This window comes from Sorex araneus, chromosome 8, assembly GCF_027595985.1.
Source record: "Sorex araneus isolate mSorAra2 chromosome 8, mSorAra2.pri, whole genome shotgun sequence".
In the NCBI taxonomy this organism is placed as follows: domain Eukaryota; kingdom Metazoa; phylum Chordata; class Mammalia; order Eulipotyphla; family Soricidae; genus Sorex; species Sorex araneus.
In genome coordinates this window covers 12177861-12203208 of record NC_073309.1, presented here as the reverse complement: position 1 = coordinate 12203208, position 25348 = coordinate 12177861, and the positions used below count along the sequence as shown (strand labels likewise).

Sequence of the window (25348 nt, the reverse complement as noted above, 5' to 3'; positions counted from 1 at the left end):
CTTCTCTCTTCCTTCTTCATTATACAGCCAGCAATACATTGTGCATGTAGGCACTTTGTGCTGGCTATAAGACCTTATCATTGAGGGAGGGAAACAGAGACCAGAAGAAAGATTGATTTTGCAAAGAGGGCGTGCCGACTGGCCGGCCACGCCCCCAAACGGCGAGCGGCGCCGCCACACTCAAGATGGCGGCGACGCGTGTTCACTGAGGCCGCCCGAGCGCGGCGGGAGCAGCGCGTTCCACTCCAATCATGGCCGCCCCCCGGCCGGACCCGGGCGAGCGGGCTCCAGAAACGTGCGACCTGCGGCAGATTTTGGAGGCGTTGCAATTGCTGCTGAGCCCGGGAGGTGAGAGGACGGGTCGGTCCAGGCGGTCCCCGGTACTTCCTTAGCGCCGCCGCCCTCCCTCCGGTCGCCCGCGTGCCCCAGGCCCTCGCCGGGGTCCTGCTGGGGGCTTCGACCTTTGCCTCCTGGACACTCCTGACCCTCGAGGAAACTGAGGCTCCCGGAGGGGCCTTTGGACCCGGGTGCAACCCACGTGTCGCTCCTCTCCGTGCCCCCCGCGACGCTGCTGCGAGCAGGGGATGCTCGAGCTTGCAGCGGGCGCTCCCAGCCCCGTGGGGCGCTGGAAATTGGTCCTGCAGGGGGGGGGTCCGGCCGGGCGGAGCGGGCTCGCGGCGCGGTCATCCGGGGGCGCTCACGAGCTCTGTCCACTGCGGAATCCGAGAAACCCCAGGGCCGCCCCCGCCCCTTGCAGCCAAGACACAGCTGTCCGCATTCGCGGGGGACCCGCGGCAGCGGCTATACCAGACTCTTCGCATGTGGCGCAGGGGGGTCGATTTCCTGCTTGAGACCCTGAGTTCGATCCCCGACACCTTATGCTCTGAGCACTGCGGAGGTGGGGGGGTCTATAAAAAACAGTTGTGAAAGCTGCTTTTATTTACTTATTTTTAAAGTCCATTTTTTGGGGGGAGGGTTAGTCTTTTGGTTTGGGGACACAGTGGGCAGTGCTCAGGGATCACACTTGGGGCTCCCAGGGGACTGTTGGGGTTGGAGTACTGCGGGTATAACCCTCAGCGGGTAATGTGCTGGTTTTCAGTGTCGCGAAACCCAGAAGTTAGATTAGTGGAAGGGAGGAACGGCTACTGCTTTTTCCCAGGGCTCCTTTCCAGAAGCGTTATCTGGGGGAGGAACACTGGGGGGCAGACAGTGCGGGGTGATGAGCAGGAGCTTGAGGTCAGACTGACCTGAGATGAACATGCACCCAGCAAGGGACCCTCCATCGCCTCACCTGGACACAGCTGCCTTGCTCGAGTTTCCTCTCCCTCAGAGCTAGGAGGAGCGAGTTAAAGACATGAAGCACTTAGAAAACTGTTGTAGGAGGGGCCGGAGCGATAGCACAGCAGGTAGGGCGTTTGCCTTGCACGTGGCCCGGGTTCGATCCCCGGCATCCCATATGGTCCCCCAAGCACCGCCAGGAGTAATTCCTGAGTGCAAAGCCACGAGTAACCCCTGAGCATCGCTGGGTGTGACCCAAAAAGCAAAAAAAAAAAAAACCAAAAAACCAAAACTGTAGTAGGGGCTGGAGAGATAATACAATGGGGAGAGCACTTGCCTTATATCTGGCCAGTGAGGGTTCGATCTCTGGCACCCCATATAGTCCCCCAGAAACCTCAGGAATCCCTGAACACAGAGTCGGGAGTAAGCCCTGAGCATGGCTGGTGTGGTCCAAAAACCAAGCCCAAACCATATTAACCACTAACTTAAGGTTTTTTTTTTTTTTTTTTTTTTTTTTGCTTTTTGGGTCACACCCAGCGATGCTCAGGGGTTATTCCTGGCTCTGCACTCAGGAATTACTCCTGGCAGTGCTTGGGGGACCATATGGGATGCCGGGGATCGAACCCGGGTTGGCCGCGTGCAAGGCAAACGGCCAACCCGCTGTGCTATGGCTCTGGCCCCTAACTTAAGTTTTTTTGTTTATTTAGGTTTGGTTTGTGGACTCACATCGGGTGGTGCTTAGGGTTACCCTTGGGCTAGACCTGCTGGGTCCTAGGGGACTAGCTACTGCTGATGCTCAGGCCGGGGCCCTTATCCCAGGCATGCACTCCAACCTTTTGTGTTATCTCCCAGGTCCCTGATTTAAGGGTTTCTTTTGGTTTTTGTTTTTGCTTTTTGGATCACACCTGGCGATGCACAGGGGTTACTCCTGGCTCTGCACTCAGGAATTACTTCTGACAGTGCTCGGGGGACCGTATGGGATGCTGGGGACTGAACTTGGTTTTCTGCTAGCAAGGCAAATGCCCTACCTGCTGTGCTATCCTTCTGGCCCCAAACTACTGCATGTCCTGCCCCCCTCCTTTCAGCAACCCCCTCTTCTTTAAAAATTTTTTTAAAAAAATCACTACATGTTACTTTTTTTTTTCTTTTTTGGGTCACACCCGGCAATGCACAGGTGTTACTCCTGGCTCATGCACTCAGGAATTACCCCTGGCGGTGCTGGGGGATCATATGGGATACTGGGAATCAAACCCGCCCTACCCGCTGTGCTATTGTTCCAGCCCCTGCATGTTACTATTTTTTTTAGAAAGTAGAAGTTTATTGGAAAGTAAAAGAGAAAGGAAAAGAAACTCCTACGTGGGGAGGAACTTAGGTAGGACTAAGTTACTCCTTGTGTGTTAACAGTGACTTTTTTCCTTTTCTTTTTTGGGGGGTGGTACACACCTTACAGTGCTCAGGGCTTTGCCCTCAGGGATCTGGGTTGGCCGCATGCAACGCAAGTGCTCTACCTGCTGTACTGTCGCTCTGGCCCTCATGTCTTAGTATTGATAGGAAAATGGTTTCGATCTTAGAACCCCATGGAAGCTGAGTTCTCTGCCGGGACATGAATGACCCTGCATGAGGACCTTACGTGGAAGGGAAGGCGCCTTTATTTCAAGCTACCAGTAGAGGGCAGAAAAGACCACTTTATTAAGACTAGAAAAACTAACAACTTTAGTAGTATTCAACTTTATATCTAATATCTAAATAGATATTAATTAATTTAATTTTTTTTGTCGTTTGGGTCACACCCAGAGATGCTCAGGGGCTACTCCTGGCTCTGCACTCAGGAATGACTCCCGGTGGTGCCCGGGAGACCATATGGGATGCCGGGGATGGAACCCGGGTTGGCTGCGTATAAGCCTACCTGCTGTGCTGTCGCTCCAGCCCCTAGATGTTACTGTGTGTGGACAGAAAAAGAGACCTGGCATTCGGTCTGGGCTGGGGCAGAAACCAGGGGGATCTTTCCAGAGGTGTGGAACCCGGGCCAGAGCATGACCTCAGTGGATAATTTTCCTCACTGAGCAAGTACAGTTTCTTTCAGTGTCTCCCATCTCTCCTCTCCTCTCTCTCTCTCTCTCTCTCTCTCTCTCTCTCTCTCTCTCTCTCTCTCTCTCTCTCTCTCTCTAATTCTGCCTTCGTTCCTTCACAGGCTCGAGTTCATTACACATCACAAAGCACGACGTCCTGTTGGCCACGCTGGAATCGAACCTGTCGGCTCTGGAGGACCAGGTCCAGCGGGACCCTCGCTGGGAGGGGCTGAGGCGCCTGCGGGCGGCAGTGGCGGCCAAGGCCCCGTGGCCCCAGACCTCCGCGGACGTCACCTGGACCTTCACCGCCCAGCTCCTGCTGCTGCTGCTGTGTCTGAAGGAGACGCTGCTCCGCCTGGCCGCCGGCTTCCGCCCCGGGAGGCCCGACCCCAGGACCCCGGAAGCCGCCCCCGCCCTGAGCCCCGACACGCTCAGCATCTCCCAGCAGAAGACCGTCCAGTCGGCCTTGCAGTTTGTGGTCACCTTGGGGCTCTGCCCCTACCTCATGCCCGGGGTCGGGGTCCCCTGGAGATGCAGGAGCGAGTTCGGCGCCATGGTGCAGGCCGTGGTGCGCCCCGACGTGGCCCCCGCCGCCGCCCGCAGGCTCCACACGAGCTGCCACGGGCTCCTGAGTGTGGCCCAACACGCGGCACTGGCGAGCTTGGTTTTCTGCCGCCACCTGGGGGACGTGGTGGCGTGTCTGTGCCAAGTGGGCTTCTGCCCAATCCAGAGGAAACCCCTTTCTCCCGAGGCGGAGGTGAGCTGTGTGCGGGGGCGAGGGTGCACGCATGCACGGATCCGTGTCTGTCTTGGGGGGTGGTTGGGGTGAAAGACAACTCAGGCCTTTAAGGAAGGGCGTGAGGAAGGCTAGGATTCCGACGAGGGGCTGGAGCAGTCGGAGGGGACAAGGGGAGGGCGTTTGCCACGCAAACAGCCAACCTGGGCTTGATCCCCAGCATCCCACATGGTCTCCCAAGCATTGCCAAGAAGAATTCCTGGGCATCGCCGGGTGTAGCCCCCAAACCAATCACTGTCACCCCGTTGCTCATCAATTTGTTCGAGCGGGCATCAGTAACGTCTGTTATTGAGAGACTTATTGTTACTGTTTTTGGCATATCCAATATGTACGGGTAGCTTGCCAGGCTCTGCCGCGCGGGCTCCATACTCTCGGTAGCTTGCCGGGCTCTCCGAGAGGGACGGAGGAATCGAACTCGGGTCGGCCGCGTGAAAGGCGAACGCCCAACTGCTGTGCTATCACTCCAGCCCATAGATAAATAAATAGAATTCCTGTTGAAGGCCACAGCATACCTGGTAGGTCCATGAACAATGCCCAGGTGATGGCAGAGGAACAGCTGCCAGGCTGGCCACTGAGTCTGCTTCAAGCTCAGTGTTCAGGTCAGTGAAATATCCTGCCTGAAGTGAGTGAGGAGATGGATAGGGGCCCGGAGCTGTCAGCACTGCAATTTCCTCCCGGTGGGCAGGAAACGGGAGGCAAAGAAACCCTCCCACTGGGCCCTTCCTGGCACTTTGCCAGCTGGTTTACTTCCGCTGAGCCTGGCCTTTCTCGTAGGTGTTGACTGAGGCGGAGCGAGCCCTCTCCAAGAAGGCCTTGCGAGATGTCTTGGACCAGGTGTATCAGCCCTTGGCCGTTCGAGAACTGCTGATCCTCCAGGGAGGACCGCCCCAGGTACTCGCCCGGGACCCTGGGGGCACCTCAGGGATGATCACGTGTGCTGTGCTGCCTTCTGGAGACTAAAGAACCTCCCGGAGTCTCACTGCATCTAGGTGGTATTTGAAAAACAAAGTTACTGGGATGCTTAAGATAGTTCTCGTTTCTGGTGGCCCTCGGGGGCCAACTCTGCTCTGTGCCCGGGAGTCGCTCCTGCAGGTGCTCAGGGACCCTGCAGAGCCAGCGCCTGGACCCGGGCCTGCCGCATGTGTAGCGTACACTCGGCCCTGTCAGCCGTCTCTCTGGCCACCCTTCAAGTAACTTTGGCTACACTCAGCAAGTGTTCAGGGCTTACTCCTGACTCTGTGCTCAGGGGTCACTGCTGGCGGTGCTGAGTGGACCATATTGTGGTTCCGCAGCACTGGGATTGAAACGGGGTCCCCCTCATGCAAGGCGGGCACTTTCTACTGTCGCTTTTACTATCTCTATCTCTCTGGCCCTCTCTGGAAAGCAAAGTAAACCTGCTTACCCTTGGTGCTCTCTGGCCAGCAAAGTAAACTTTGCTCACACTTGGCGGCACTCAGGGCTTACTCCTGGCTCTGTGCTCAGAGACCACTCTTTAGCAATTACTTTAGGACCATATAGTGGTGCTGGGGAAGTCATTTGGGTTGCCGGGGATCGGACCCAGGTCAGCCTCTTGCAAGGCAAGTTCCTTACCCGCTGTACTATCTCACCAGCCTGGATAGCGTGCAGTTAATAACACAAACAGAGCATGGTTATGAATCCTGAATAATATATTGAATATCCTGATTATGTGTTCATCATAATGGTGATGACGTCATGTGACTCTGATGTTGTTAATCTGACTTGAACGTAATTTCTGTACATCCTACCTCTCGTATTATATCATGCCTGCCTCCCCTCTCAGTCCGGCCCGGATGTGAAGACCCAGCCCGGGTGTCGGGTACCAGCGTGGCTCCGGCGTCTGTGTGGGCAGCTGCTCTCCGAAAGGCTGATGAGGCCCAGCGGGGTTCAGGCCGTGGTCCGGGGCATTCTGGAAGGAGCAGGAGGTAAGGAACAAGCGCTTGTCACTTTGGTATCCGTTTTCCTTGCTGTTAGGATGAGTGTGTTGGTTTAGCAATTACTTTAGCGATTGACTTTGAGCCCTGATAGAGACTACTCTGTGCCTTTGTAGAGACTGAGGCGGTTAGCCCTTAATGAACTCTTTTGTAGGAGGCAGACCTGGCAGTGCTCTGGGCTTACTCCTGGCTCTGTGCTCAGGGATCATTCCTGGTGGGGCTTGGGGGACCATTATGTGGTACTCAGGAGTGAATCAAGGTCAGCCACATGCACGGCAAACACCCTAACCCACTACACGATTTCTTGGCCCCTACTGAGCTTTTTTCATTTTTTTCTTTTTGCTTTTTTGGGTCACACCCAGTGATGCTCAGGGGTTACTCCTGACTCTGCGCTCAGTAATTACCCCCTGGCGGTGCTTGGGGGACCATATAGGATGCTGGGGATTAAACCCAGGTTGGCCACGTGCAAGGCAAAGGCCCTACCCGCTGTACTATCACTCCGGGCCCTAATGAGCTTTTTTTCTAAGAAACCTGGTTTTCTTGTCATTTTGTAGTCATCTTGTAGTTATTCTGAAATAACTACATAGTATCAGCTATTTATAAATTTCAAAAGATGTGCAATGCATGTGAACGTTCAGAAGCAGAGAGTTTCTGAAGATCCCCCACGGGCCAGAGAGAAGTTCCAGCTCAGCATGCAGGAGGCTTGGGTTTGATCTCCGCTGCCACACGGTCCCCTGAGCTTCTCTGCAAGTGACCCCTAAGCACTGAATCAGGAGTAGATCTCAAGCACTGCCAGGTGTGGCCCCTACGCCTAAAGTAAACGAGAGAACCCCAGTGGAAATGTGAAACTCTTGGTGGGAAGGACTGTGACCTAGTGTGTGAAGAATCTTTACCCGGTGCTCAGAAGACAGTTCAGTTCTCCCAAAGCCAGAGACCTCTTGGGATGAAAATGGAAACTCATTCCCAGAATTATATTCTCTGAGTCCTTTTTTGTTTGTGGGTGTGGAGGGAGGAGGTAGTGGATGGAGGCACACCCAGCAGTGCTCAGGACTCACTCCCGGAGGTGCTTTCGGGACCATACGGGATGCCAGGGATACTTCTGGGTCAGCCACATAGCAGGCAAACGCCCTAACCACTCTACCATCTCTCCGGCCCCTCTGAGTTGAATTCTCGTTAATAGAAAGAAAGCGAAGCACCATGCTGAACATCACGGCAGTTTTTAATTTGTAGTTTTTGGCGTTTTTAAACAGTTATAGGGGCATGTTGTTTCAAGAGTCCAGCAGGTCCCTGAGGTGTCCAGAGAAAAACGGCCACTTGGCCCCTCCATGGCACTTCCTGTCCCTGGAGCAGCACTTTGAGTGCTCTCGTCGCGTCCCCTCCGAGTGTCCAGCTCTAAGGCCAAGTGGCACCTTTTTTAATTTTTAGATTTCTGAAATTTCTTAATTTCTTAGTTTTAATTTTTTTTCCTTTTTTTTCTTTTTTTTTTACTTTTTGGGTCACACCCAGCGATGCACAGGGGTCACTCCTGGCTCATGCACTCAGGAATTACCCCTGGCAGTGCTCAGGGGACCATATGGGATGCTGGGAATCGAACCCGGGTCGGCCGCATGCAAGGCAAACGCCCTTCCCGTTGTGCTATCGCTCCAGCACCAAATTTCTGATTTTTTTAGTCTTAGCCTTCTGCGTCAGCCTCCTGCCCAGGCAGAAGGGGGTTCTGGTCTCTTTCCAAACCTGCCTGCTCTCACGGCCCCTGAAACACTTCCCACCCTCCTCGCCCCTCACGTCCTGGAATCATGGTTTGGGTAGATCAACAGTTGATGTTGAGTTCTAACGATGTAATTATTATTTAGAGCCGCACTCTATTATTGTAGACCGCGAGTGGTTTTTTTCCTCTCTGCTTCCTGGAGTTAATAAGTACCTGTTTGGTTTGTCTGCTTGTCTTTGTCCTTCCCACTGCTCTGTTCACACACTCTTCCCCGGGTTTCGGCCTCCTTCAGCTTCGAGTCCGTTAGCCTCCTCCCTCCGAATGGCCTTTCTCGACAGCTGTGTACAGCTGTTAGACTCTATCCAGGAACTTCAAGTTGAAAAGTTGCTCTAAGAGCATTGGACCATGAATTTCTCGGTACCCTGGGGTTGGAGCAGTGGTACAGTGGGTAGGGCATTTGCCTTGCATGTGGCCGAGCCACATTCAATTCCCAGCATCCCATATGGTCCCCTGAGCACCGCCAGGAGTAATTCCTGAGTGCAGAGCCAGGAGTAACCCCTGAGCATCGCTGGGTGTGACCCAAAAAGCCAAACAAGAAAAAAAGTCTCAATATCCTTAGCTTAGTTACATAGTACATAGGTCATAGGTATCTTTTTTGGGGGGCACGGGATGTCAGGGATTGAACAACCTACCTATCTTCCCTCCCTCTCTCCTTCCTTCCTTCTTTCTTACTCTGACTTTCTGGAGCACCCAGCAGTGCTCAGACCACCCCTCGCTTGGTGCTCGGGGATCCCTTCTGGCAGTGCCCAGAGGACCAGGTGACACCAGGTCTCCTGTGCACACAGCATGCGCTCAGCCCTGCGGCTGCCTCTCAGCAGTGTGTTCCATGTCTCTGTCACGCCCCAGCTGCCAGGCTTCCTGTGGCCCCTCCGCGGGTCAGGCAGGAGGCCGGGCCCGTCCCCCTCCTCCCCCACACCTCAGCGTCGGGCTGCCCGTCACCCTGTGTCGGGGAGTCTCTGCTTCTCTGACCTGCCCAGGCGAGATGCCCGGGTCGCTGCTCGGCTTTGGGGAGCGAGGGCCAGGGCGGGGCCCAGGGCTGGAGCACGTGCTTCACACGCAGGGGCTCCGTCTCTAGCACCCCACGGTCCCCCTGCTCTGCTGGGAGAGACCCCCAAGGGCCACGTTGGGGGTCGTGCTGTCAGGTGTGCTCCCCAAACCCAAACCAAACCCTTGACCCTCAGTCTTAGCCTCAAGGGGGGCCCGCCATGAGCTGTGGCATTTCTGTCTGTCGCTGGCAGCGGGGGCGGCTGGAGGGAGTGACGCCGAGGCCACGGCTGCCGACTGGAAGAAGTGTGACTTGATTGCGAAGATCCTGGCCTCCTGTCCCCAGCAGTCCATGTCACCGGAGAGTTACTACCGGGACATCTGCCCGCAGGTAAGCCGCCCTGAGGCTGGAGGCTGGTTGAGGGTAGCCGCTTCTCGGAGAAAGTGGACTTTCCGTGATCTCTGAGCGGGAGCCCGAGACCGTGGCGTGTTTCAGCTCATTGATTTGAGAGGCCTTCTTCATGGGTGGAGAGAAGCCCGTGGAGAGACCCGCCTGATGGGAGGTTTCAGGGTGACGACCCTGTGGGCCATGCCGCATGGACCCCCGAGCACCCAGCTGGGTGTGATCTCCAGGAGAGGAAGGAAGGAAGGGAGGGAGGGAGGGAGGGAGGGAGGGAGGGAGGGAGGGAGGGAGGAAGGAAGGAAGGAAAGAAGGAAGGAAGGAAGGAAGGAAGGAAGGAAGGAAGGAAGGAAGGAAGGAAGGAAGGAAGGGAAGGAAGGAGAAAAAGGGAGGGAAGGGGAGGAAGAAAGAAAGAGAGAAAGAGAAAAAAAGAGAAAGAAAGAGAGGAAGAAAGAGAGAAAGCAAGCCTGCCTCACCACTGTTACATGACTGTAGCCAGCTCTTCAAGCTGAAATGTAAAACTGAAGTTTAGTCTCATTCCTTATTGTTTCTCTGTGTTTTTTAATAGTTAAAAAAATAAAGGTCTGGGGCAGGAACAGTCATGCAGTGGATACTTGCCTTGAACACGGCCTCCCTGGGTTCAATCCCCAGTACCCCATATGGTCCCCTGAGCCCCCAGGAACCCCAATCCTGAGGACAGAGTCAGGAGTAAGCCCTGAGCAGTGCCTGGTGGGCGGGGGTGATAGCTCAGAGGCCCGGGTGGGGGGCCCTGACTAGTGTCTCTGGCTGTCTCCACCTGCTGTCACCTCTGGCCCTCCACCTGCCGTGACCCTGGGAGCCCTGAGCACTGTCCTGCCGAGCTTCTGAACAGAGCTGGGAACGTCAGGCCGGTGCCTGTGGACCAAGCGTTGCCTGGACCAGTCCTATTAGGAATAGGCTGTTAGGGACTCGGCCTCTCGTGCTGTGACCCAGGTTCCATCCCCAGCATCCCATTTGGTTCCCTGAGCCCCGCAGGAGTAAGCCCTGAGCACTGCCTAGTGGGCCTCCCCACCACAGAAGCAAACAGACAGACTGGAGAGAAAGGACCGGCTGGGGAGAGCTGCGGGGTCAAGGTGCTCGCCTTGTGTCCCTCCTACCCTAGTTCAAATCCTTGATACCACAGATGGGCCCCGATGTGCCACCAAGGGTCACTCCTGAGCACAGAGCCAAGAATAGCCCCTGAGCACGGCCATGTGTGACCCAAAAACTAAACACACAGCCACAACCCAAAAAGCCCAACAGCACCCTAATTTGGTTGAATCAGGATTCTTGTACTTAACTGATTATTTACTTAATTAGCGGGAGGAGGATGGTTTGGGCCATACATGGCAGTGCTCAGGGCTTCTGGCTCTGTGCCCAGACTCACTCCTGGTGGACCTATCAGATGCTGGGGATTCAACCCAGGTCAGCCATGTGCCAGGCAGGCGCCCTGGCCTGGAGTGCTAGTGTGCTATCACTCTGGTTCTCTTAATTTCAACATTTGCAGGGATTGAACCCAGGACCACACACATGTGAGACTTGCACTCTGCTGCTGAGCCTAGTCCCCGTTTTTTGGTTGAGAGAAATTAATGCTGAATTAATTAATTAACTAATTAATTAATGTAATTCTCCTTGCGGTGAGGCTGTTCTAATTTTATGCAATATTTCTTTCAGATTCTGGATCTGTTTCACTTTCAAGACCGATTGACAGCACGGCAGTTCCAGAGAGTCGCTGCCACGACCTTCCTGACCATGTCCAGAGCAAAGCCGGACCTGGCGGCCCAGTACTTGCTGCAGCCAGTGCTGGCGCCCCTTCGCCGCTGCTTACAGACGGCAGGTATGGAGGCGCCTGGGGCGGGGGTCGGGGTCGGGGCCGGGGCCGGGGTTGCTCTGAAGGAAATTCTCTCTTTTTTTTTTTTGCTTTTTGGGTCATACCCAGGGTGGTGCTCGGGGGACATATGGGATGCCAGGGTTCCAGCCTGGGTCAGCCGCGTTGGAGGCCAATGCCCTGCCATGCTGTACTGTCACTCTGGCTCCTGCAGGAAATTCTTGAGTGTCCAGTGGAAGTGGCTTCAGTCTCTGTGATGTCAGCGTCTTGGTTTTTTTTTTTTTTTTTTTTTTTTTTTGCTTTTTGGGCCACACCCAGCGATGCACAGGAGTTACTCCTGGTTCTGCACTCAGGAATTACCACTGGCGGTACTCAGGGGAACCATATGGGATGCTGGGAATCGAACCCGGGTCGGCTGAGTGCAAGGCAAACGCCCTACCCGCTGTGCTATTGCTCCAGCCCCCAGCGTCTTGGTTTTGATTTCTTTCCTGCGGGAGTGGGGAGCCTTGGGTCCTGTCCAGCAGTGTCGGGGTCAAGGCAGGCCCATTCCTCGGGTCTCTCTGCTCTCACTTTCGTAAAGAGGGACCCCCTGAGCCTCTCAAGCCTCTCTCAGCACTCGGCCTGACTGACTGCTGAGCATTGGCCTCCCTCACTCTCCTTTCGTGCTTTCTACATGTGGCATCTTTTGAAGCATTTGAGAATTACTTGCAGGTAGCCCTGAATTGTCCTTCCAACGTATATTTTAACCCTAGAATCCAGTCAAGGGTCCTACGTAGCACTTACCTGCCCCGTCTTCCCGTGTCCTCCCGTGTCGGCTGGTCCCCGGTCTTTCGTCTGGCCCCCACTGTGCTGTTTTTGAGGAGCCCGTGTCAGACAGTGCTCCTCGGCGTGCCTCTGTGTAGTGTTTGCTCACGGTTAGATCCAGGAGAAACGCTGGGCAAGAATCCGAGGTGGAAGCGGGGAAGGAAACGGGACACGCGCCTTTGCGTGCACCCAGCGCCTTGCGCCTGGCCTGCGGTCCTTCATTCACTGCATTCAAACAGGAATTCTAAGATCCTGTGTCCTGCGCTGCGTGGCAGTGGCTTTGTTCTCAGTGACACGTGGAGTGGCCGTGCCTGCATCTGGTGGCACGGCACCGTTCACGAGATGCTGTGTATGCGTGGTGCTGGATGGTGTGTTGCAGGAGCCATGTTGAGTTTCTAATTTTATTGTATTATTTGTTTACTTTTGGTTTTTGCCCCCCCTCCCCCGGCAGTCCTCAGGGCTTTCCTGGCTCTGTGCTTCGGGGGTCACTCCCAGCGGGCTTGGAGGACCCTCTGGGATGCTGGGGATTGAACCTGGGCTGGCCAGGTGCAAGCAGGCTCCCTACCCTCTGTACTATTGCCTAGTTTCTAATTTTAGCTGTGACTTATTGCACAAGCTTTCTCGTAAAACTTTATGCCTCAGATTCAGTTTTTTTGATTAGAGGAGACACTGAATGTGAGGTTTTTGTTTTTTGTTTTTCTTTCTTTCTAGAGATTCCAGAGAGTGACTTAGTGCCAGGATCCATTCTGGTAACAGAGGAAGAACTTGGACGATGTATTGAAGATGTGTTTAAGGTTGGTAGTTTGAATCAGTAATGTTTTTAGCTAATATTTATATGTAGTTGAGAAAAAATTAGTAGTTTGCCTTTTTAATTGGTATTTCAAAATTGGCATGGCTGGTCTGAAATTCCCAACTGCCAAAATCTTTTCATTTTGGAAACTAAAATTTTATATTAGTGGGGGAGAAAAAAAGGATATGTTTTGTTATTTTTTACATTCAGTGTGAGGGCCACATTGGCGTTGCTCAGGGCCCACCAGGGCCAGACCTTGCAGTGATGGAGACTTCCAGGGGCTGGGACCGAGTCCAGGGCCTTGCGGTACAAGGCATGTACTTTTCACTTGAGCCACATGCCCAGTGGTTAATCTGAAAGTGAAACCATTCTGTTTTCTATACCTGCCATCTTCTACCAAGTAAGATGTGTTTTTCGAAAAAACTGATAGGTGCTCCTAGTACTATAGATTTCAGAGAAGTATATCATGATACTGAATCGACTTTACTAGTATTGATAGAAACCACCATCATCAAGAATCAGAATAAATGGGATTCTGCAAGGGATACTTATACTGGAAAAAAAACATAAATTACATGTTCTCTGTAATTATAATTTTTTTTTTTTGCTTCTTGGGTCACACCCGGCAATGCACAGGGGTCATTCCTGGCTCATGCACTCAGAAATTACCTCTGGCGGTGCTCAGGGGACCATATGGGATGCTGGGATTAGAACCCGGGTTGGCCGAGTGCAAGGCAAATGCCCTACCCGCTGTGCTATTGCTCCAGCCCCTGTAATTATAATTTTAATATGAATTTTTTTTTCTTTTTGGGTCACACCCGGCAATGCTCAGGGGTTACTCCTGGCTCTACACTCAGGAATTACTCTTGGTGGTGCTCGGGGGGCCATATGGGATGCTGAGAATTGAACTCGGGTCGGCCACATGTAAGGCAAACTCCCTACCCACTGTGCTATCACTCCAGCCCTCTTTTTTTTTTTCTTTTAAAACTAAAATTTAATTTTCTAGGGCTCTGCACTCAGGGATCACTCCTGACAGTGCTTGGGGGGCCATATGTTACGGGAAGTATGGGGGGTGGCGTCAGAGGTGGTGGGGATCTCCACCTTGAAATACCTCTTTTCAGGCAAAAGTAAAATCCTTTATATTAGGGTCAGGTAGAGTTAGGGCAAATATTCTCTACATTAGGGGCCGGAGAGATAGCACAGCGGGTAGGGCGTTTGCTTAGTACATGCCCGACCCTGGTTCAATCCCCTACATCCCATATGGCCCCCCAAACACCACCAGGAGTAATTCCTGAGTGCAGAGCCAGCAGTAACCCCTGAGCATGGCCGGGTGTGACCCGAAAACCAGACAAAAACAAATTCCCTACATTATATTTTATTTATTTGGTTTTAGTGAAGCCAGGTGGTTTTTGCTGAATGAAACTTATGTAGAAAGATGTGGGGGCCGGAGCGATAGCACAGCGGGTAGGGTGTTTGCCTTGCACGTGGTCGACCCGGGTTCAATTCCCAGCATCCCATATGGTCCCCTGAGCACCGCCAGGAGTGATTCCTGAGTGCAGAGCCAGGAGTAACCCCTGTGCATCGCCGGGTGTGACCCAAAAAGCAAAAAAAAAAAAAAAAAAGATGTGAAGAGGGGCTGGAGCGATAGCACAGTGAGTAGGGCGTTTGCCTTGTACGTGGCCGACCCGGGTTCGATTCCCAGCCTCCCTTATGGTCCCCTGAGCACCACCAGGAGTAATTCCTGAGTGCAGAGCCAGGAGTAATCCCTGTGCATCGCCGGGTGTGACCCCAAAAAACCAAAGAAAGAAAGAAAGAAAGAAACACGTGAAGGGAGAGGAAGAGAGGACACGCGTGCGTAGGCGAGAACGTGGGCTTCTCCCGAGTGGGAGGGGCCGCGGCAGAGACTCCGCGGCAGGCGAGTGGGATCTGTGTTCTGGGGAGAGTGTCGAGCTCTCCTAATAATCCTTAACAATCCTGTGGCAGCGTCTCACCGTTAGACTCTTTACACTAGCAAAGAGCTTTGAGAAGGTCCAGCTGCTTTGGAACTTAGTTTGGCGGCTTCTCAAAAAGTGGTAAACGTGGGTGGGAGAGACGGTCTGGCCTTGTAAGCAGCCAGCCCGGGCTGGGTCCCTGGCACAGAGCCAGGGCTGGCCCCTGGGGACTGTCAGGTTTCCTCGGACCTCTATACTTTCCCCACTCAAGAACAAACATGTTTCCAGTGGAGACCGGGGGAGATGGTACAAAGGATTGGAGCTCAGGCTTTGCATGTAGGACCCCCAGGGTCAAACCCGGGCTCTGCAGAGGCCCTCGAGCACCGCCCTGTGTGGCCCCTGAGGACTTAGCCCCCCAGATCTGTCGGGTGGGGCCCCCCAACAAACAAAATGGAACATAGTTTTGTGACCTACAAGTTCCATTTTTGGTTCTGTACCCAAGAGACGTGAAAATGTGGTCACACGAGAGGCATGCCTTAGTATGCCTGGTGACATAATTGAGGGCAACCAAAATGTGAAGCAACCCAATGTCTGTCAGCTGCCAAGGTCTCATGCGAAGGGGGATGCTTCTCAGCTGAAAAATGGCGTGGAGCTATGTTCATGCCACAGCAGGCGTGAGCACTAACAGGTGCATTTTTAAAACGTATTAAAACTGTCATTTTTTTAAGCTTTAAAAGAAGCCAGGGAACAAAAGACCACCGTGCTGTGTGATTCCACTTAGACGAACTAATTAGGAGCTGGATTCCTGGAGACAGAAAGCAGATGAGTGGTTGCTAGGGGCTGGGGCTGTGGGGTTGAGAATAGCTGCTAATCAATCTGGGTTTTGTTGTGTGTGTGTTTTTTTTTTTTAAGTATAAAAATGCTCTGGAATTATATAGTAATTCAGCCTTGTGAATATACTAAAGCCCACAAACTGGATTGTACATTTTGAGGAGGAATTTTATGGTGTGTGAGTTGTATCAGCAGTCCAAAAATTGTATCGCAGCACGTAACTGAGCCACGTTCGATCCCCGGCACCTGATAGGGTCCTCTGAACCCTGCTGGTAGAGATCCCTGGCCAGGAGTAAGCCCAGAGCACTACAGGTATGGCCCCCAAATCCCAACACAACACACACACACACACACACACACACACACACACACATTATCTATTCTAATTAAACATTTCCAGGTAAATTTTAATTTTTCTCTTTTTTTAAAAATAATTTTTGGACCTGGCAGTGCTCAGGGCTTACTCCTAGTCTGCACTCAGGGACCACTCCTGGCGGGCTCCAGGGACCGTATGGGATCCTGGGGATTGGACCATGCGAGGCAGACGCCCTCCCCACTGTACTGCCGCTCGGGCCCAAGCATGGAACACTTCCACCGTAATAGAAAGCGGCGAAGTGTCTGGGTGTGGAATGGCAGAATAATCTGAAAGTGCTCTCAGGGCATGGAGCGATTCTCAGTTTTTGAGCCTAGTGAACGTCCAAGGAACACGTGCCAGTGTTCACTGTGAGTCTAGAGAGCTTCCAAGGAGCGCTCACCAGAAGCCAGGCCGGGGGTGGGAGGGCCCGTCATCCTCACCGTCGAGCTTGGTGCCTCGACGCCCTCCTGGCGAGGCAAGCAGAGCCTTGCAGCGTGCTGAAGACATTTGATTAAGCGTGGGGACGGCACGGCCGTGCAAGTGGGACGGCTGTGGGGGGTAATTATTCTCTCGGAAGGTTCCAGCAGCTCAGCTGCAGTGGGAAAACAGAGGAAAATGTGTACGTTGGAGGAACGTGGTAGACACTCTAAAATTTAGCCACAAAGGATGTGTTGTCTTTATTAGCTTTCTGCTAATGCTAAATTATAGAGTACAGCTCCAAGGCAGGAAGCGGGGAAAACATCTGGGGCGGCTCCATGGATCCAGCCACCCGCTGCCACCCAGCGGAGGCAAGAGGCAGTCCCCGGGGGGTGGGGGGGCAGCGCCGGGACGGGCCCAGCCCCGGCCGCCCTCACTCCCCATCCTTTCCAGCAGACTGAGTGAGGCGCAGCTCACACACCACACAGTGAATTCATTTAAAGTGTCGGTTCTAGTTTACGCACAGGATCGTACCACCAGCCCCAGAATCTAACTGGAGAATATTTTTGTTCCCCCCAAACAGATGCCTTTCCCATTCACTGTTTCCCCCCATTCTCATCTCTTGTCTCTAGCTCTTGGCACCTACTAATTTACTTTCTGTCTCTAGTAGATTGCCGGTTCTGGGTGCGTGATATAAATGGAATCGTGCAGTGTGGTCTCTTTATTTATTTATTTATTTATTTATTTATTTAATTAATTTATTTATTTACTTATTTATTTTTTGGCCGGTCCTAGTAATGTTTGTAGATACCTCCAGCGAGTTACTCTGGTTTGCTCCTGACGGTGCTCAGGGAACCGTGAGGTGCCAGGGATTGAACCCGGAGCTCCTGCATACTCTCGAGCCCTCTCTGGCCCCAATAATTGAGCTTTTAAATGCTCAACTGTATTCCATTACACAAATCTATGACATTTTCTCTTTCTTTTTTTTTTTTCTTTTTGGGTCACACCCAGCGATGTCAGGGGTTACTTCTGGCTCTGCACTCAGGAATTACTCCTGACGGTGCTTGAGGGAATCAAGGGGATGCCGGAGATCGAACCTGGGTCAGCCGCATACAAGGCAAATGCCCTACCCGCTGTACTATCGCTCTGGCCCCATGAATCTATCACGCTTTACCGATTCAAATTTGGCTATCGTGAGGACTCCTACTATGGAATTTCATGTTCTGGTCATAGTAATTGTGATATAGAGATGATAGATGGGGGTGGAATTGCTGGATCCTATGTTTAAATTTTTTTTAGGAACGGCCAGAGTGTCCCTCAGAATGCCAGCACCATACCATAATCCCATCAGGAATCTATGAGAATTCCAGTTTATCCACATCTGGCCGGAACTTGTGATTATCTTTTTGGGGAGGTGTCTGGGTGTTGTGGGTAGGTTGGTTTCCCCGGCTATAGGTCTTTTTTGCATTTGTTTCATTTTTGTTTGGGGACCATACCTGGTAATGCTCAGGGGCTGCTCCTGGGTCATGCCCAGGGATCGACCCCCGGCGTCCTGCGTACAAGGCCTGTGCTCCATCCCCCAGTCTCTCTGTCTCTCCACTCCTGCTCTTGTTTGTGGGTTCCGGGGCTGGGCCGGGTGCAGGGAGTTCTCAGCACCGTGGCCGTCTAGAGAGGGGAAGGGAACAGAATTGAAACTTGGCTTCGCTGCTTGAAACTGCATCGCATCAAGCACCCCCCTCCTTTGGGTGGGGGCGCCTCCCGCCTGAGCCTCAGAGAGACCCTCCGCCCGGCCCACCTTAACCCAGCCGCCCCATGCTCTCTCTGCTCAGGTGGGGGCCAATCCCTAGAAGCTTCCGTTTTCTTGACTGGAGAGTGTCAGTGGTTTCAGCAAACGGGCAGAGAGAGACCCTGATTTTCCAGACACCGGCCATGGGAGATCGAGTTCGGGCTCGGCTATTTGGGAATTTGGGGGCTGTTGAGCTGCTGCAGTGTCGGGGTCTCGGCCCAGGGATGCTCCCGCCCGTGACCCCCGAACGGCAAAATACGTTTCAGCATAGAAGAGGCTAGAATTCATTTCCTGCACTCTCATTTCCATTTTATCTCTCTGTTTCCAGACTCAGGGACTCTTGATTTTAATTACCCAAGTCTCCCCCGCCCCCTCCCCCCACACACCGCATTTCATCTCAATGAATTTCTAATTAAAGTTTCTGTCATATCGGCCAGTCGACACCTCTTCCTGAATTTTAATGATCTCTGTAGAGTAAGCCAGGAAAATGGAGTTTTAGAACAGTTTCAGATTGACAGAAAAACAGAGGGGGAAGTACAGGGGACGGCCCCCATACTCATCTCTGTGTGTGTGTGAGACCCCCGGCCCTGCTGTGTCAGGTCTGAACCAACAGTGACGTGTCAGCCTCCCCCCAAGCTGTGGGTTCACTCTTTTTGTCTTTCTGCAGTGCTCAAGAGTTATTCCTGGCTCTGCACTCGGGAATCACTCCAGCTGCTCAGGGAACCATAAGTATGGGACCTTATTGTTCTGGTTCATTCTGTTTTGGCGGGGTTGAAGGGGTCAGGACCAGGGGACCGTATACAGTGCTGGGGTTCAAACCCAGGCTGACGGCTTGCAAGGCAAGAGCCGTATCTCTGTGTTGTGACCAAGAGTGAACCATTTGTTTTGTTTTGATTTTTGGTTTTTGCGCCCCCCCAAACTGAAGCTGAGCCCTGAGTGTAGAACCAGGGTCCGCCCTGAGCACCACCAGTGTGGTTCCCTAATGGAAGAGCAGAAAGGAAAAAAAGAAATGCCATTACCTGTAGTCATGTTTGCGTTGTAAGGTGACAGGGATGTGGGAGGGGCGGGTGTGAGGGTACCTTTTAGATTGTATATTATTTTGTTTGTTTGTTTGTTTGCTTTGGTGCTCAGGGGTCACTCCTGGCAGGCTCAGGGATCATATTCGGTGTTGGGGATCCAATCGGTGGGGTACATGCAAAGCGAACACCCTACCCACTGTGCTATCTCACGGACCCCAAATTGTATTTGACTGCGCTTAACTGCTTTTTCACCGAAAAAGCTTTCAGTAGCATGGAATTGAATCATCTGTTTACTCTGGTTGGTGATGAAATAGGGAACTTGATTTTCTCCTCGTAGATTAGTAGTTGAAGAGGGAAGAGATAACTGTATTCAAGGATTATCTATTACATGCAACCTCTAAAAGCTATTGGAAGGGCTGGAGCTATAGTACAGCGGGTAGGGTGTTTGCCTTGCATGCGACAAACCCAGGTTCTACTCCTGGCATCCCATATGGTCCCCTGACCACTGCCAGGACTGTGTGAGGGGACAGCTGAGTGAGTTGGACATTTGGACCCTCGCAAGCCTAAGAAAGAGGTAGAACTTGTGTCGGGTTGCTTTGATCAGCACCATTGCCTTTTTCCCTCTAAAAAGCACAATCTCGTCATTAGGATACGGCCACCCCGGCTGTGCTCAGGGCTGACTCCTGGTTCTGCACTCAGGGATCATTCCTGGTGGGCTCAGGGAGACCCTACTGGGTGCCGGGGATCGAACCCGGGTCAGCTGTGTATAAAGGCAAATGCCCTACCCACTCTCCTATCACGCTGGTCCTCTGTAAAGCCTTTTTCTAAAGATACGAGTTCTTGGTCCTTGTAAGAAAATAAAGTATCAGAAAAGAATTTAAAAACTGGCAGCATTTGGGGCTGGAAGCATAGAACAGCAGGCAGGACACTTGCCTGGCATTCGGGCTATCTAGGTTTGATCCCCGGCTCTGCCCGTGGTCCCCTGAGCCCTTCCGGAAGACAGGAGGAAGCCCTGAATGCTGCCCATGTGCCCGCCTCCCTCAAAAAAATGGGGCGCGGGGCTGGAGCAATAGCACAGCGGGTAGGGCGTTTGCCTTGCACACGGCCGACCAGGGTTCGATTCCCAGCATCCCATATGGTCCCCTGAGCACTGCCAGGGGTAATTCCTGAGTGCAGAGCTAGGAGTAACCCCTGTGCATCACCGGGTGTGATCCAAAGAGAAAAAAAAATGGGGCGCATCTAACAATTCAGATGAAACCCCAAGAAATATGGCAGAGGAAGTTCCTGTTAAAGTTTGGAGGGCTTCGGGCCCCAGTTCCTTGCCAGTAAGGAGCTTGAACTCCTCCTGCACTTTGAGTGTTGGGTTAGTTCGGTTCGGTACCGAGGTGATGGCGAGGAAGGACGGCTCCCTAGGATCTGCTGCTGGGGGTGGGGCGAGCCCAACAATAGCCTCTGCTCGCTGGGGAGCCCCTTCCCTGCTGCAGTCTCGCCCATAATTAGACCTGAGCACGGCAGACAATGCGCTTCATTCAGCCGGGCTTACCGGGATTAGATCACGCCCAGCAATCTGGCTCCGTGGTCATCGGGCTCCACGGAGGAGTCTGGTGGCTTCAGGAAAAGAAACCAGCTTCCCTGGAAAAGCACAGATTCCCCCCGCCCCCCAAGCTGGTACTGCCTGGACCTGTAGCTTCCTTCAAACAGCCTTCGTTGGTGCCTTTGTGCTTTTTCCTTTTCCTCTTTTTTTTTTTTTCTTTTTGGGTCACACCCAGCAGTGCACAGGGGTTATTCCTGGCTCTGCACTCAGGAATTACTCCTGGCAGTGCTGGGGGCCATATGGGATGCTGGGAATTGAACCTGGGTTGGCCGAGTGCAAGGCAAATGCCCTACCCGCTGTGCTATCGCTCCAGCCCCTCCTTTTCCTCTTTTTGTTTTGTTTTTGGGGTGGGCTACTCCCAGGGGTGCTGAGGATGGAAGCTGCTTGAAGTGGTGATCCGGGAACCACGAAGTGCTGGGGCTCGAACCCTGGGCCTCCTGCATGCCAGCCCTGTGCTTCTCTCCCTGGTGCCTGGATGCTCCTTCTGTAGCGAGTGCCTCTTTGGCTTCCCTGTCCCTGTCCTTTAAACTGCAGCCGCCTTGGCTTTGGGAGAGTGCCATGATTTTCACCAGCCCACTGTGAGGAATCTGCTGTCGTTCCTGGAAGAGGAAAGTTCTTGTGTCGTTCTTGCTGCTAGGGGTCGGGTGAAAACACTGTCGGTCTGTTTCTCCATCCTCATCCCCCCTGTCTCAGCACTACACAGTCAGGTTTTAATTGTTGTCCTTTTTGGTGACAGAATAACACTTTGAGATCCTCTTGTGTTTGTTGTTTTCTGTGTAGAACTTTGCACTTTCATCCTGGAGGTCATCGACCTTGGATTTCATTATTGTTGGCATCGGTTTGCTTCTTTCATTTTCTGTTCGATCCCAAGCAGGGCCAGGGGGGCCTCATTCATGTGGAGACGCCAGCAGTGGGTCGGACAGCGCTTGGCTTGCGGTGGGAACTCGGGACTGGGCTGTCGAATGCGTGTGCACCGGCTGTCCCCAAGGGCCTGTGTGTGCCTCGCACGCGGGAAGCCTGGGTTTGGTCCCATGGATCCTGGAATGAGCGAACCTGAGCAACAAGACATAACGATTGGGTTTTCCCACCCCCCCACTTTATTTAAACACTGTGGTTTACAAAGTTGTTCACGATGATTTGTTATAGGCATTCGATATTCCAACAGCAATCCCATACCACCATTGCCTGCCCGCCACCACTGTCTCCGTTTTTCCCAACCACCCCTCGAGCCCCCTAGCAGGCCCACAACCATTTGATTTATCTAACTTAATTATTGTGAGTAAGAGCCAGCCTGGGGCGGAGCCCCCCCAGCAGGTGGACCGCATGCTTTGCATTCAGGGGGCTGAGATTTGATTCCCGGCACCACCTGGTCTCCTGAGCACTGCAGGGTGTGGCCCCCAAATGCAGAGGTGAGGCCTCGCAAGCTTCACACCGAAGAGCTGGCGCAGATCCTCGAGGCCGGGGTATTTCCTCTGAACTGGTGGAGACTAGGACACGCCCCGGTGGGCTGTGACGTCTTCAAACCTAAAGCAAGCGATGTTTTCAGAGTTCTTGATTGTTTTTTTCTCCCCAGGGTCATTTTACATTTTTTCTGTTTGGGATGTTACTAGGCCCGAGTGCCTAAGAGCAGAGCCCTAAGCAGGAAGAGGAGTATGGGCAGAGGTGAGGGAGTCCCGAGGCGGACGGGGAGAGCCCTGGAAGGCCCGTTGGGAAGGAGTGGCCGGAAACGAGACCCTTTCCCTGCCCCAGCCGCCTCTTCCTCCGAGGCACCTAGGGGAGGGCACAGACCAGTTTTTTTGTTTGTTTGTTTGTTTTGCTTTTTGGGTCACACTCGGCAATGCACAGGGGTTACTCCTGGCTCTGCACTCAGGAATTACTCCTGGTGGTGCTCAGGGGACCATATGGGATGCTGGGATTCGAACCCGGGTCGGCCGCGTGCAAGGCAAACGCCCTACCCGCTGTGCTATCACTCCAGCCCCACACAGACGTTTGGTCTCTGGAGTTTCGGCCTCTCTGCCCACCGCAGGTGCCTTCGTTAGCCTTGGGGTTAAAACTGTTTGCCTTTGGGACTGCAAAGATAGTACAGTGGGGAGTGCGTTTGCCTGGCATGTGGCCAGCCCAGGATCGATCCCCGGCACCCCAAATGGCCCCCTGAGCCCTGCCAGGAGTGATCCCTGAGCACCGCCGGGTGTGACACAAAAGCACGAAAAAATAAAACAGAGAAACGGCCTTCGTCTCTGGACCTCGTGCTGCCCCACAGGAAGCGTGGGCGGCGGCTGAGCCCCGTCCCTCTCGCCCCGCCCGTCCCGCAGGTGTCCGTGGTGGCGAACGAGCCCGTGCCGGTGCTGCTGGACTCGCTGTCGGCCGTCCTGCCCGCGCTCTTCCCGCTGCACTGCTTCACCACGCAGGGCGTCTCCCACCTGAGGTAAGCTGCGGCGTGGCGCCCGGCCTGCGTGTGGCTTGTTCCCAGCCCGAAGGTCGGTTTCTCGCGGCTTCCTTGGTGCAGAGTCAGGCCCACGTCTGAGGGCGCCCCGGGTCTGCGTCTGAGCGTGCGCAGGTGGCGGGGTAGGCGTTCCCCGGCCTCTCCGAGGCAGCAGAGAAATGTCTGTCTGGGGACCCCAGGGTGCCCCTGTTTGACGGCGAGTGCCACTGGCACGCCGCGCACAGGAACAGGTGGCTGGAGGGGCCAGCGGTGGGAGCGGGGAGCTGAGTGTGCGTCTCTGGGACGGGTCTGGGGCTCCCGGTCATTGGTCATCCAGACAATAATCTGTATCTTTTCCCTTGGGGATCACACCCGGTGGTGCTCACGACTTACTCCTGGCCCTGCACTCAGGAATTACTCCTGGTGGGGCTCAGGGACCATCTGGGATACAGGGGGTCGAACCCGGGTCAGCCGCATACAAGGCAAGCGCCCTACCCGCTGTACTGTCTCTCTGGCCCGACAGTAATCTTTTGCTTGGGACTTTAAGTGGGACTAATTTTGTGCCAGCTCTCTTTTTGCAGCTTTAGTTGTTTCTTGTTCCTTATAAGAAGTTCATATCCTATTTTTTGGGGGGGTGGGTGTGGGGTGGGCGACCATCACGTCACGCTCTTGTTTCAGTTTCAAAGCCCGAATCCTCCCAGCTGTATTTTGTCCTTATGGGGGCCCGGTGGGGAAGAGGATTTGGGGGGCGTTGTTTGCTTTGGGGCCACACCTGGCAGTTCTCGGGGCTTACTCCTGCCTCTGTGCCGAGGATCTTTCCCGGCAGGTTTGGGGGACCCTCTGGGGTGCCTGGGATCACACCCAGGTCTGTTGGCCTTCGAGGCCGTCTCCAGCCCCTTCCCCTCGCAGCTGGCTGGCCCCAGGCAGGGGGACGGGACTGGCGTCAGCTGTGGGATGTTCCTGCTTGCTTGCCCGTGTGGGCGCCGTGGCTAGTTTTTGTCACTGGGGGGCTTCTCTTGGCGTGCCAGAGCCAAGATGTCCGCACACTGCTGATCACACGGCGGGTCGCGTCCCCAGCCAGAGTCGCCAGTGGGTGGATCTCGGGAGACGAGCTTTCTGGAAGTCGCACGCAGCGGGCTTCCCCGAGCTGCCTCCGTGAGTGGGCCGTGTGTAGGAGGCACGGGGACCTGTCTGTCTGTCTGTCTGTCTCTTGGTTGTCAGCTGGGCGTGTTTGAGGTGTCGCCCTGAATGACAAGCTCATCCGTCACGGCTGTGCCCCCTGCCAGGTCACCTTGCCAGGAGATCATCTTATGGACCCTGGAGAGGCTGGACAGGACGAAGGCCATCGCCAGCCTGAAAGGCATTTCGGGGCTGGACATATCCACGGCCTCGCTCCACCCTCGGTGTCACTTCACGGCTGCCCCTCAAGGCGGCGTCATGGTCACCATCCAAGGGGCCGTCTGGTGAGTGGCTGTCCTGCCTCCTGGGGGTTCATTGTGCCCGGGGAGAGCAGTGGGACTCGTCCACTAGGGGGCGCCGATAGGAAGGAAACCAGAGGCGCGGCCGGTCAGGCGCTGCGGTTCATAATCTCGAAACGAAATGTGAGCTTTAAATAATTCTTTTTTTATTTTTCCCTATTCTTTTTTCCCATGCTGTCAGCTAACAATCTGTCAGATACCCTTATTTCACTAGGTCCTTATGTTCAGGGGTTACTCCCGGCTCTGCACTCGGGAATTACTCCTAGCGGTGCTCAGGGGACCCTATGGAATGCTGGGAACTGAACCCGGGTCGGCTGCGTGCAAGGCAAATGCTCTCCCCACTCTACTGTCGCTCCAGCCCCTCACCAGGTCCTTTCAGGGACCCAGAGCAGCGGGCAGATCCGTTCCCTGTGACAGCCCAGTTCCCCCTCTCTGAGCGTTTCCTGTGTCTCCCAAGTCAGGTTGGCGTCCAGAGAGGGTTGGTCACGGTGGTCTCACCGAGGGAAGCATGAAAGGCGCTCAGTCGGTGTTAAAGGAATAGGTGATTGATTGCGCCAGCATCTCCCGAATGTATTTTATTTTATTTCCATATTTCTTTTTATGTTGTTGTTTTGTGTTGGGGGGACCGTATCTGGTGATGCTCGGTGATTAGTTCTGGCTCTGCACTCGGGGATTTCTCTGGGCAGTATTTGGGGGACCACGTGAGATGCCGGGGGTGGAATCTGCAAGTGGCCACGTGCAAGGCAAACGCCCTCCCTGCTGTCCTGTCGTTCTGGCCTCCTCCTTGGTCTTCCTGACTTCTCTGCCATGGTGACGGAGCGGTCCCTCTGC

General features: G+C 53.9%; 1 protein-coding gene across 1 annotated transcript in view; it reads left to right on the top strand.

Moving 5' to 3' along the window:
• Positions 1 to 201: 201 nt before the first annotated feature.
• The window catches only part of TANGO6 (transport and golgi organization 6 homolog), a 156985-nt gene continuing 131838 nt past the window's right edge, over positions 202 to 25348 (top strand). Inside the window, exons 1-9 of the mRNA XM_055145697.1 lie at positions 202 to 348; positions 3470 to 4104; positions 4918 to 5034; positions 5945 to 6086; positions 9099 to 9235; positions 10937 to 11099; positions 12606 to 12688; positions 22930 to 23042; positions 24326 to 24502. Of these exons, the coding sequence (XP_055001672.1) occupies positions 252 to 348; positions 3470 to 4104; positions 4918 to 5034; positions 5945 to 6086; positions 9099 to 9235; positions 10937 to 11099; positions 12606 to 12688; positions 22930 to 23042; positions 24326 to 24502 (1664 nt within the window). The 5' untranslated portion in view covers positions 202 to 251. The remainder of the gene's footprint in view (positions 349 to 3469; positions 4105 to 4917; positions 5035 to 5944; positions 6087 to 9098; positions 9236 to 10936; positions 11100 to 12605; positions 12689 to 22929; positions 23043 to 24325; positions 24503 to 25348) is intronic.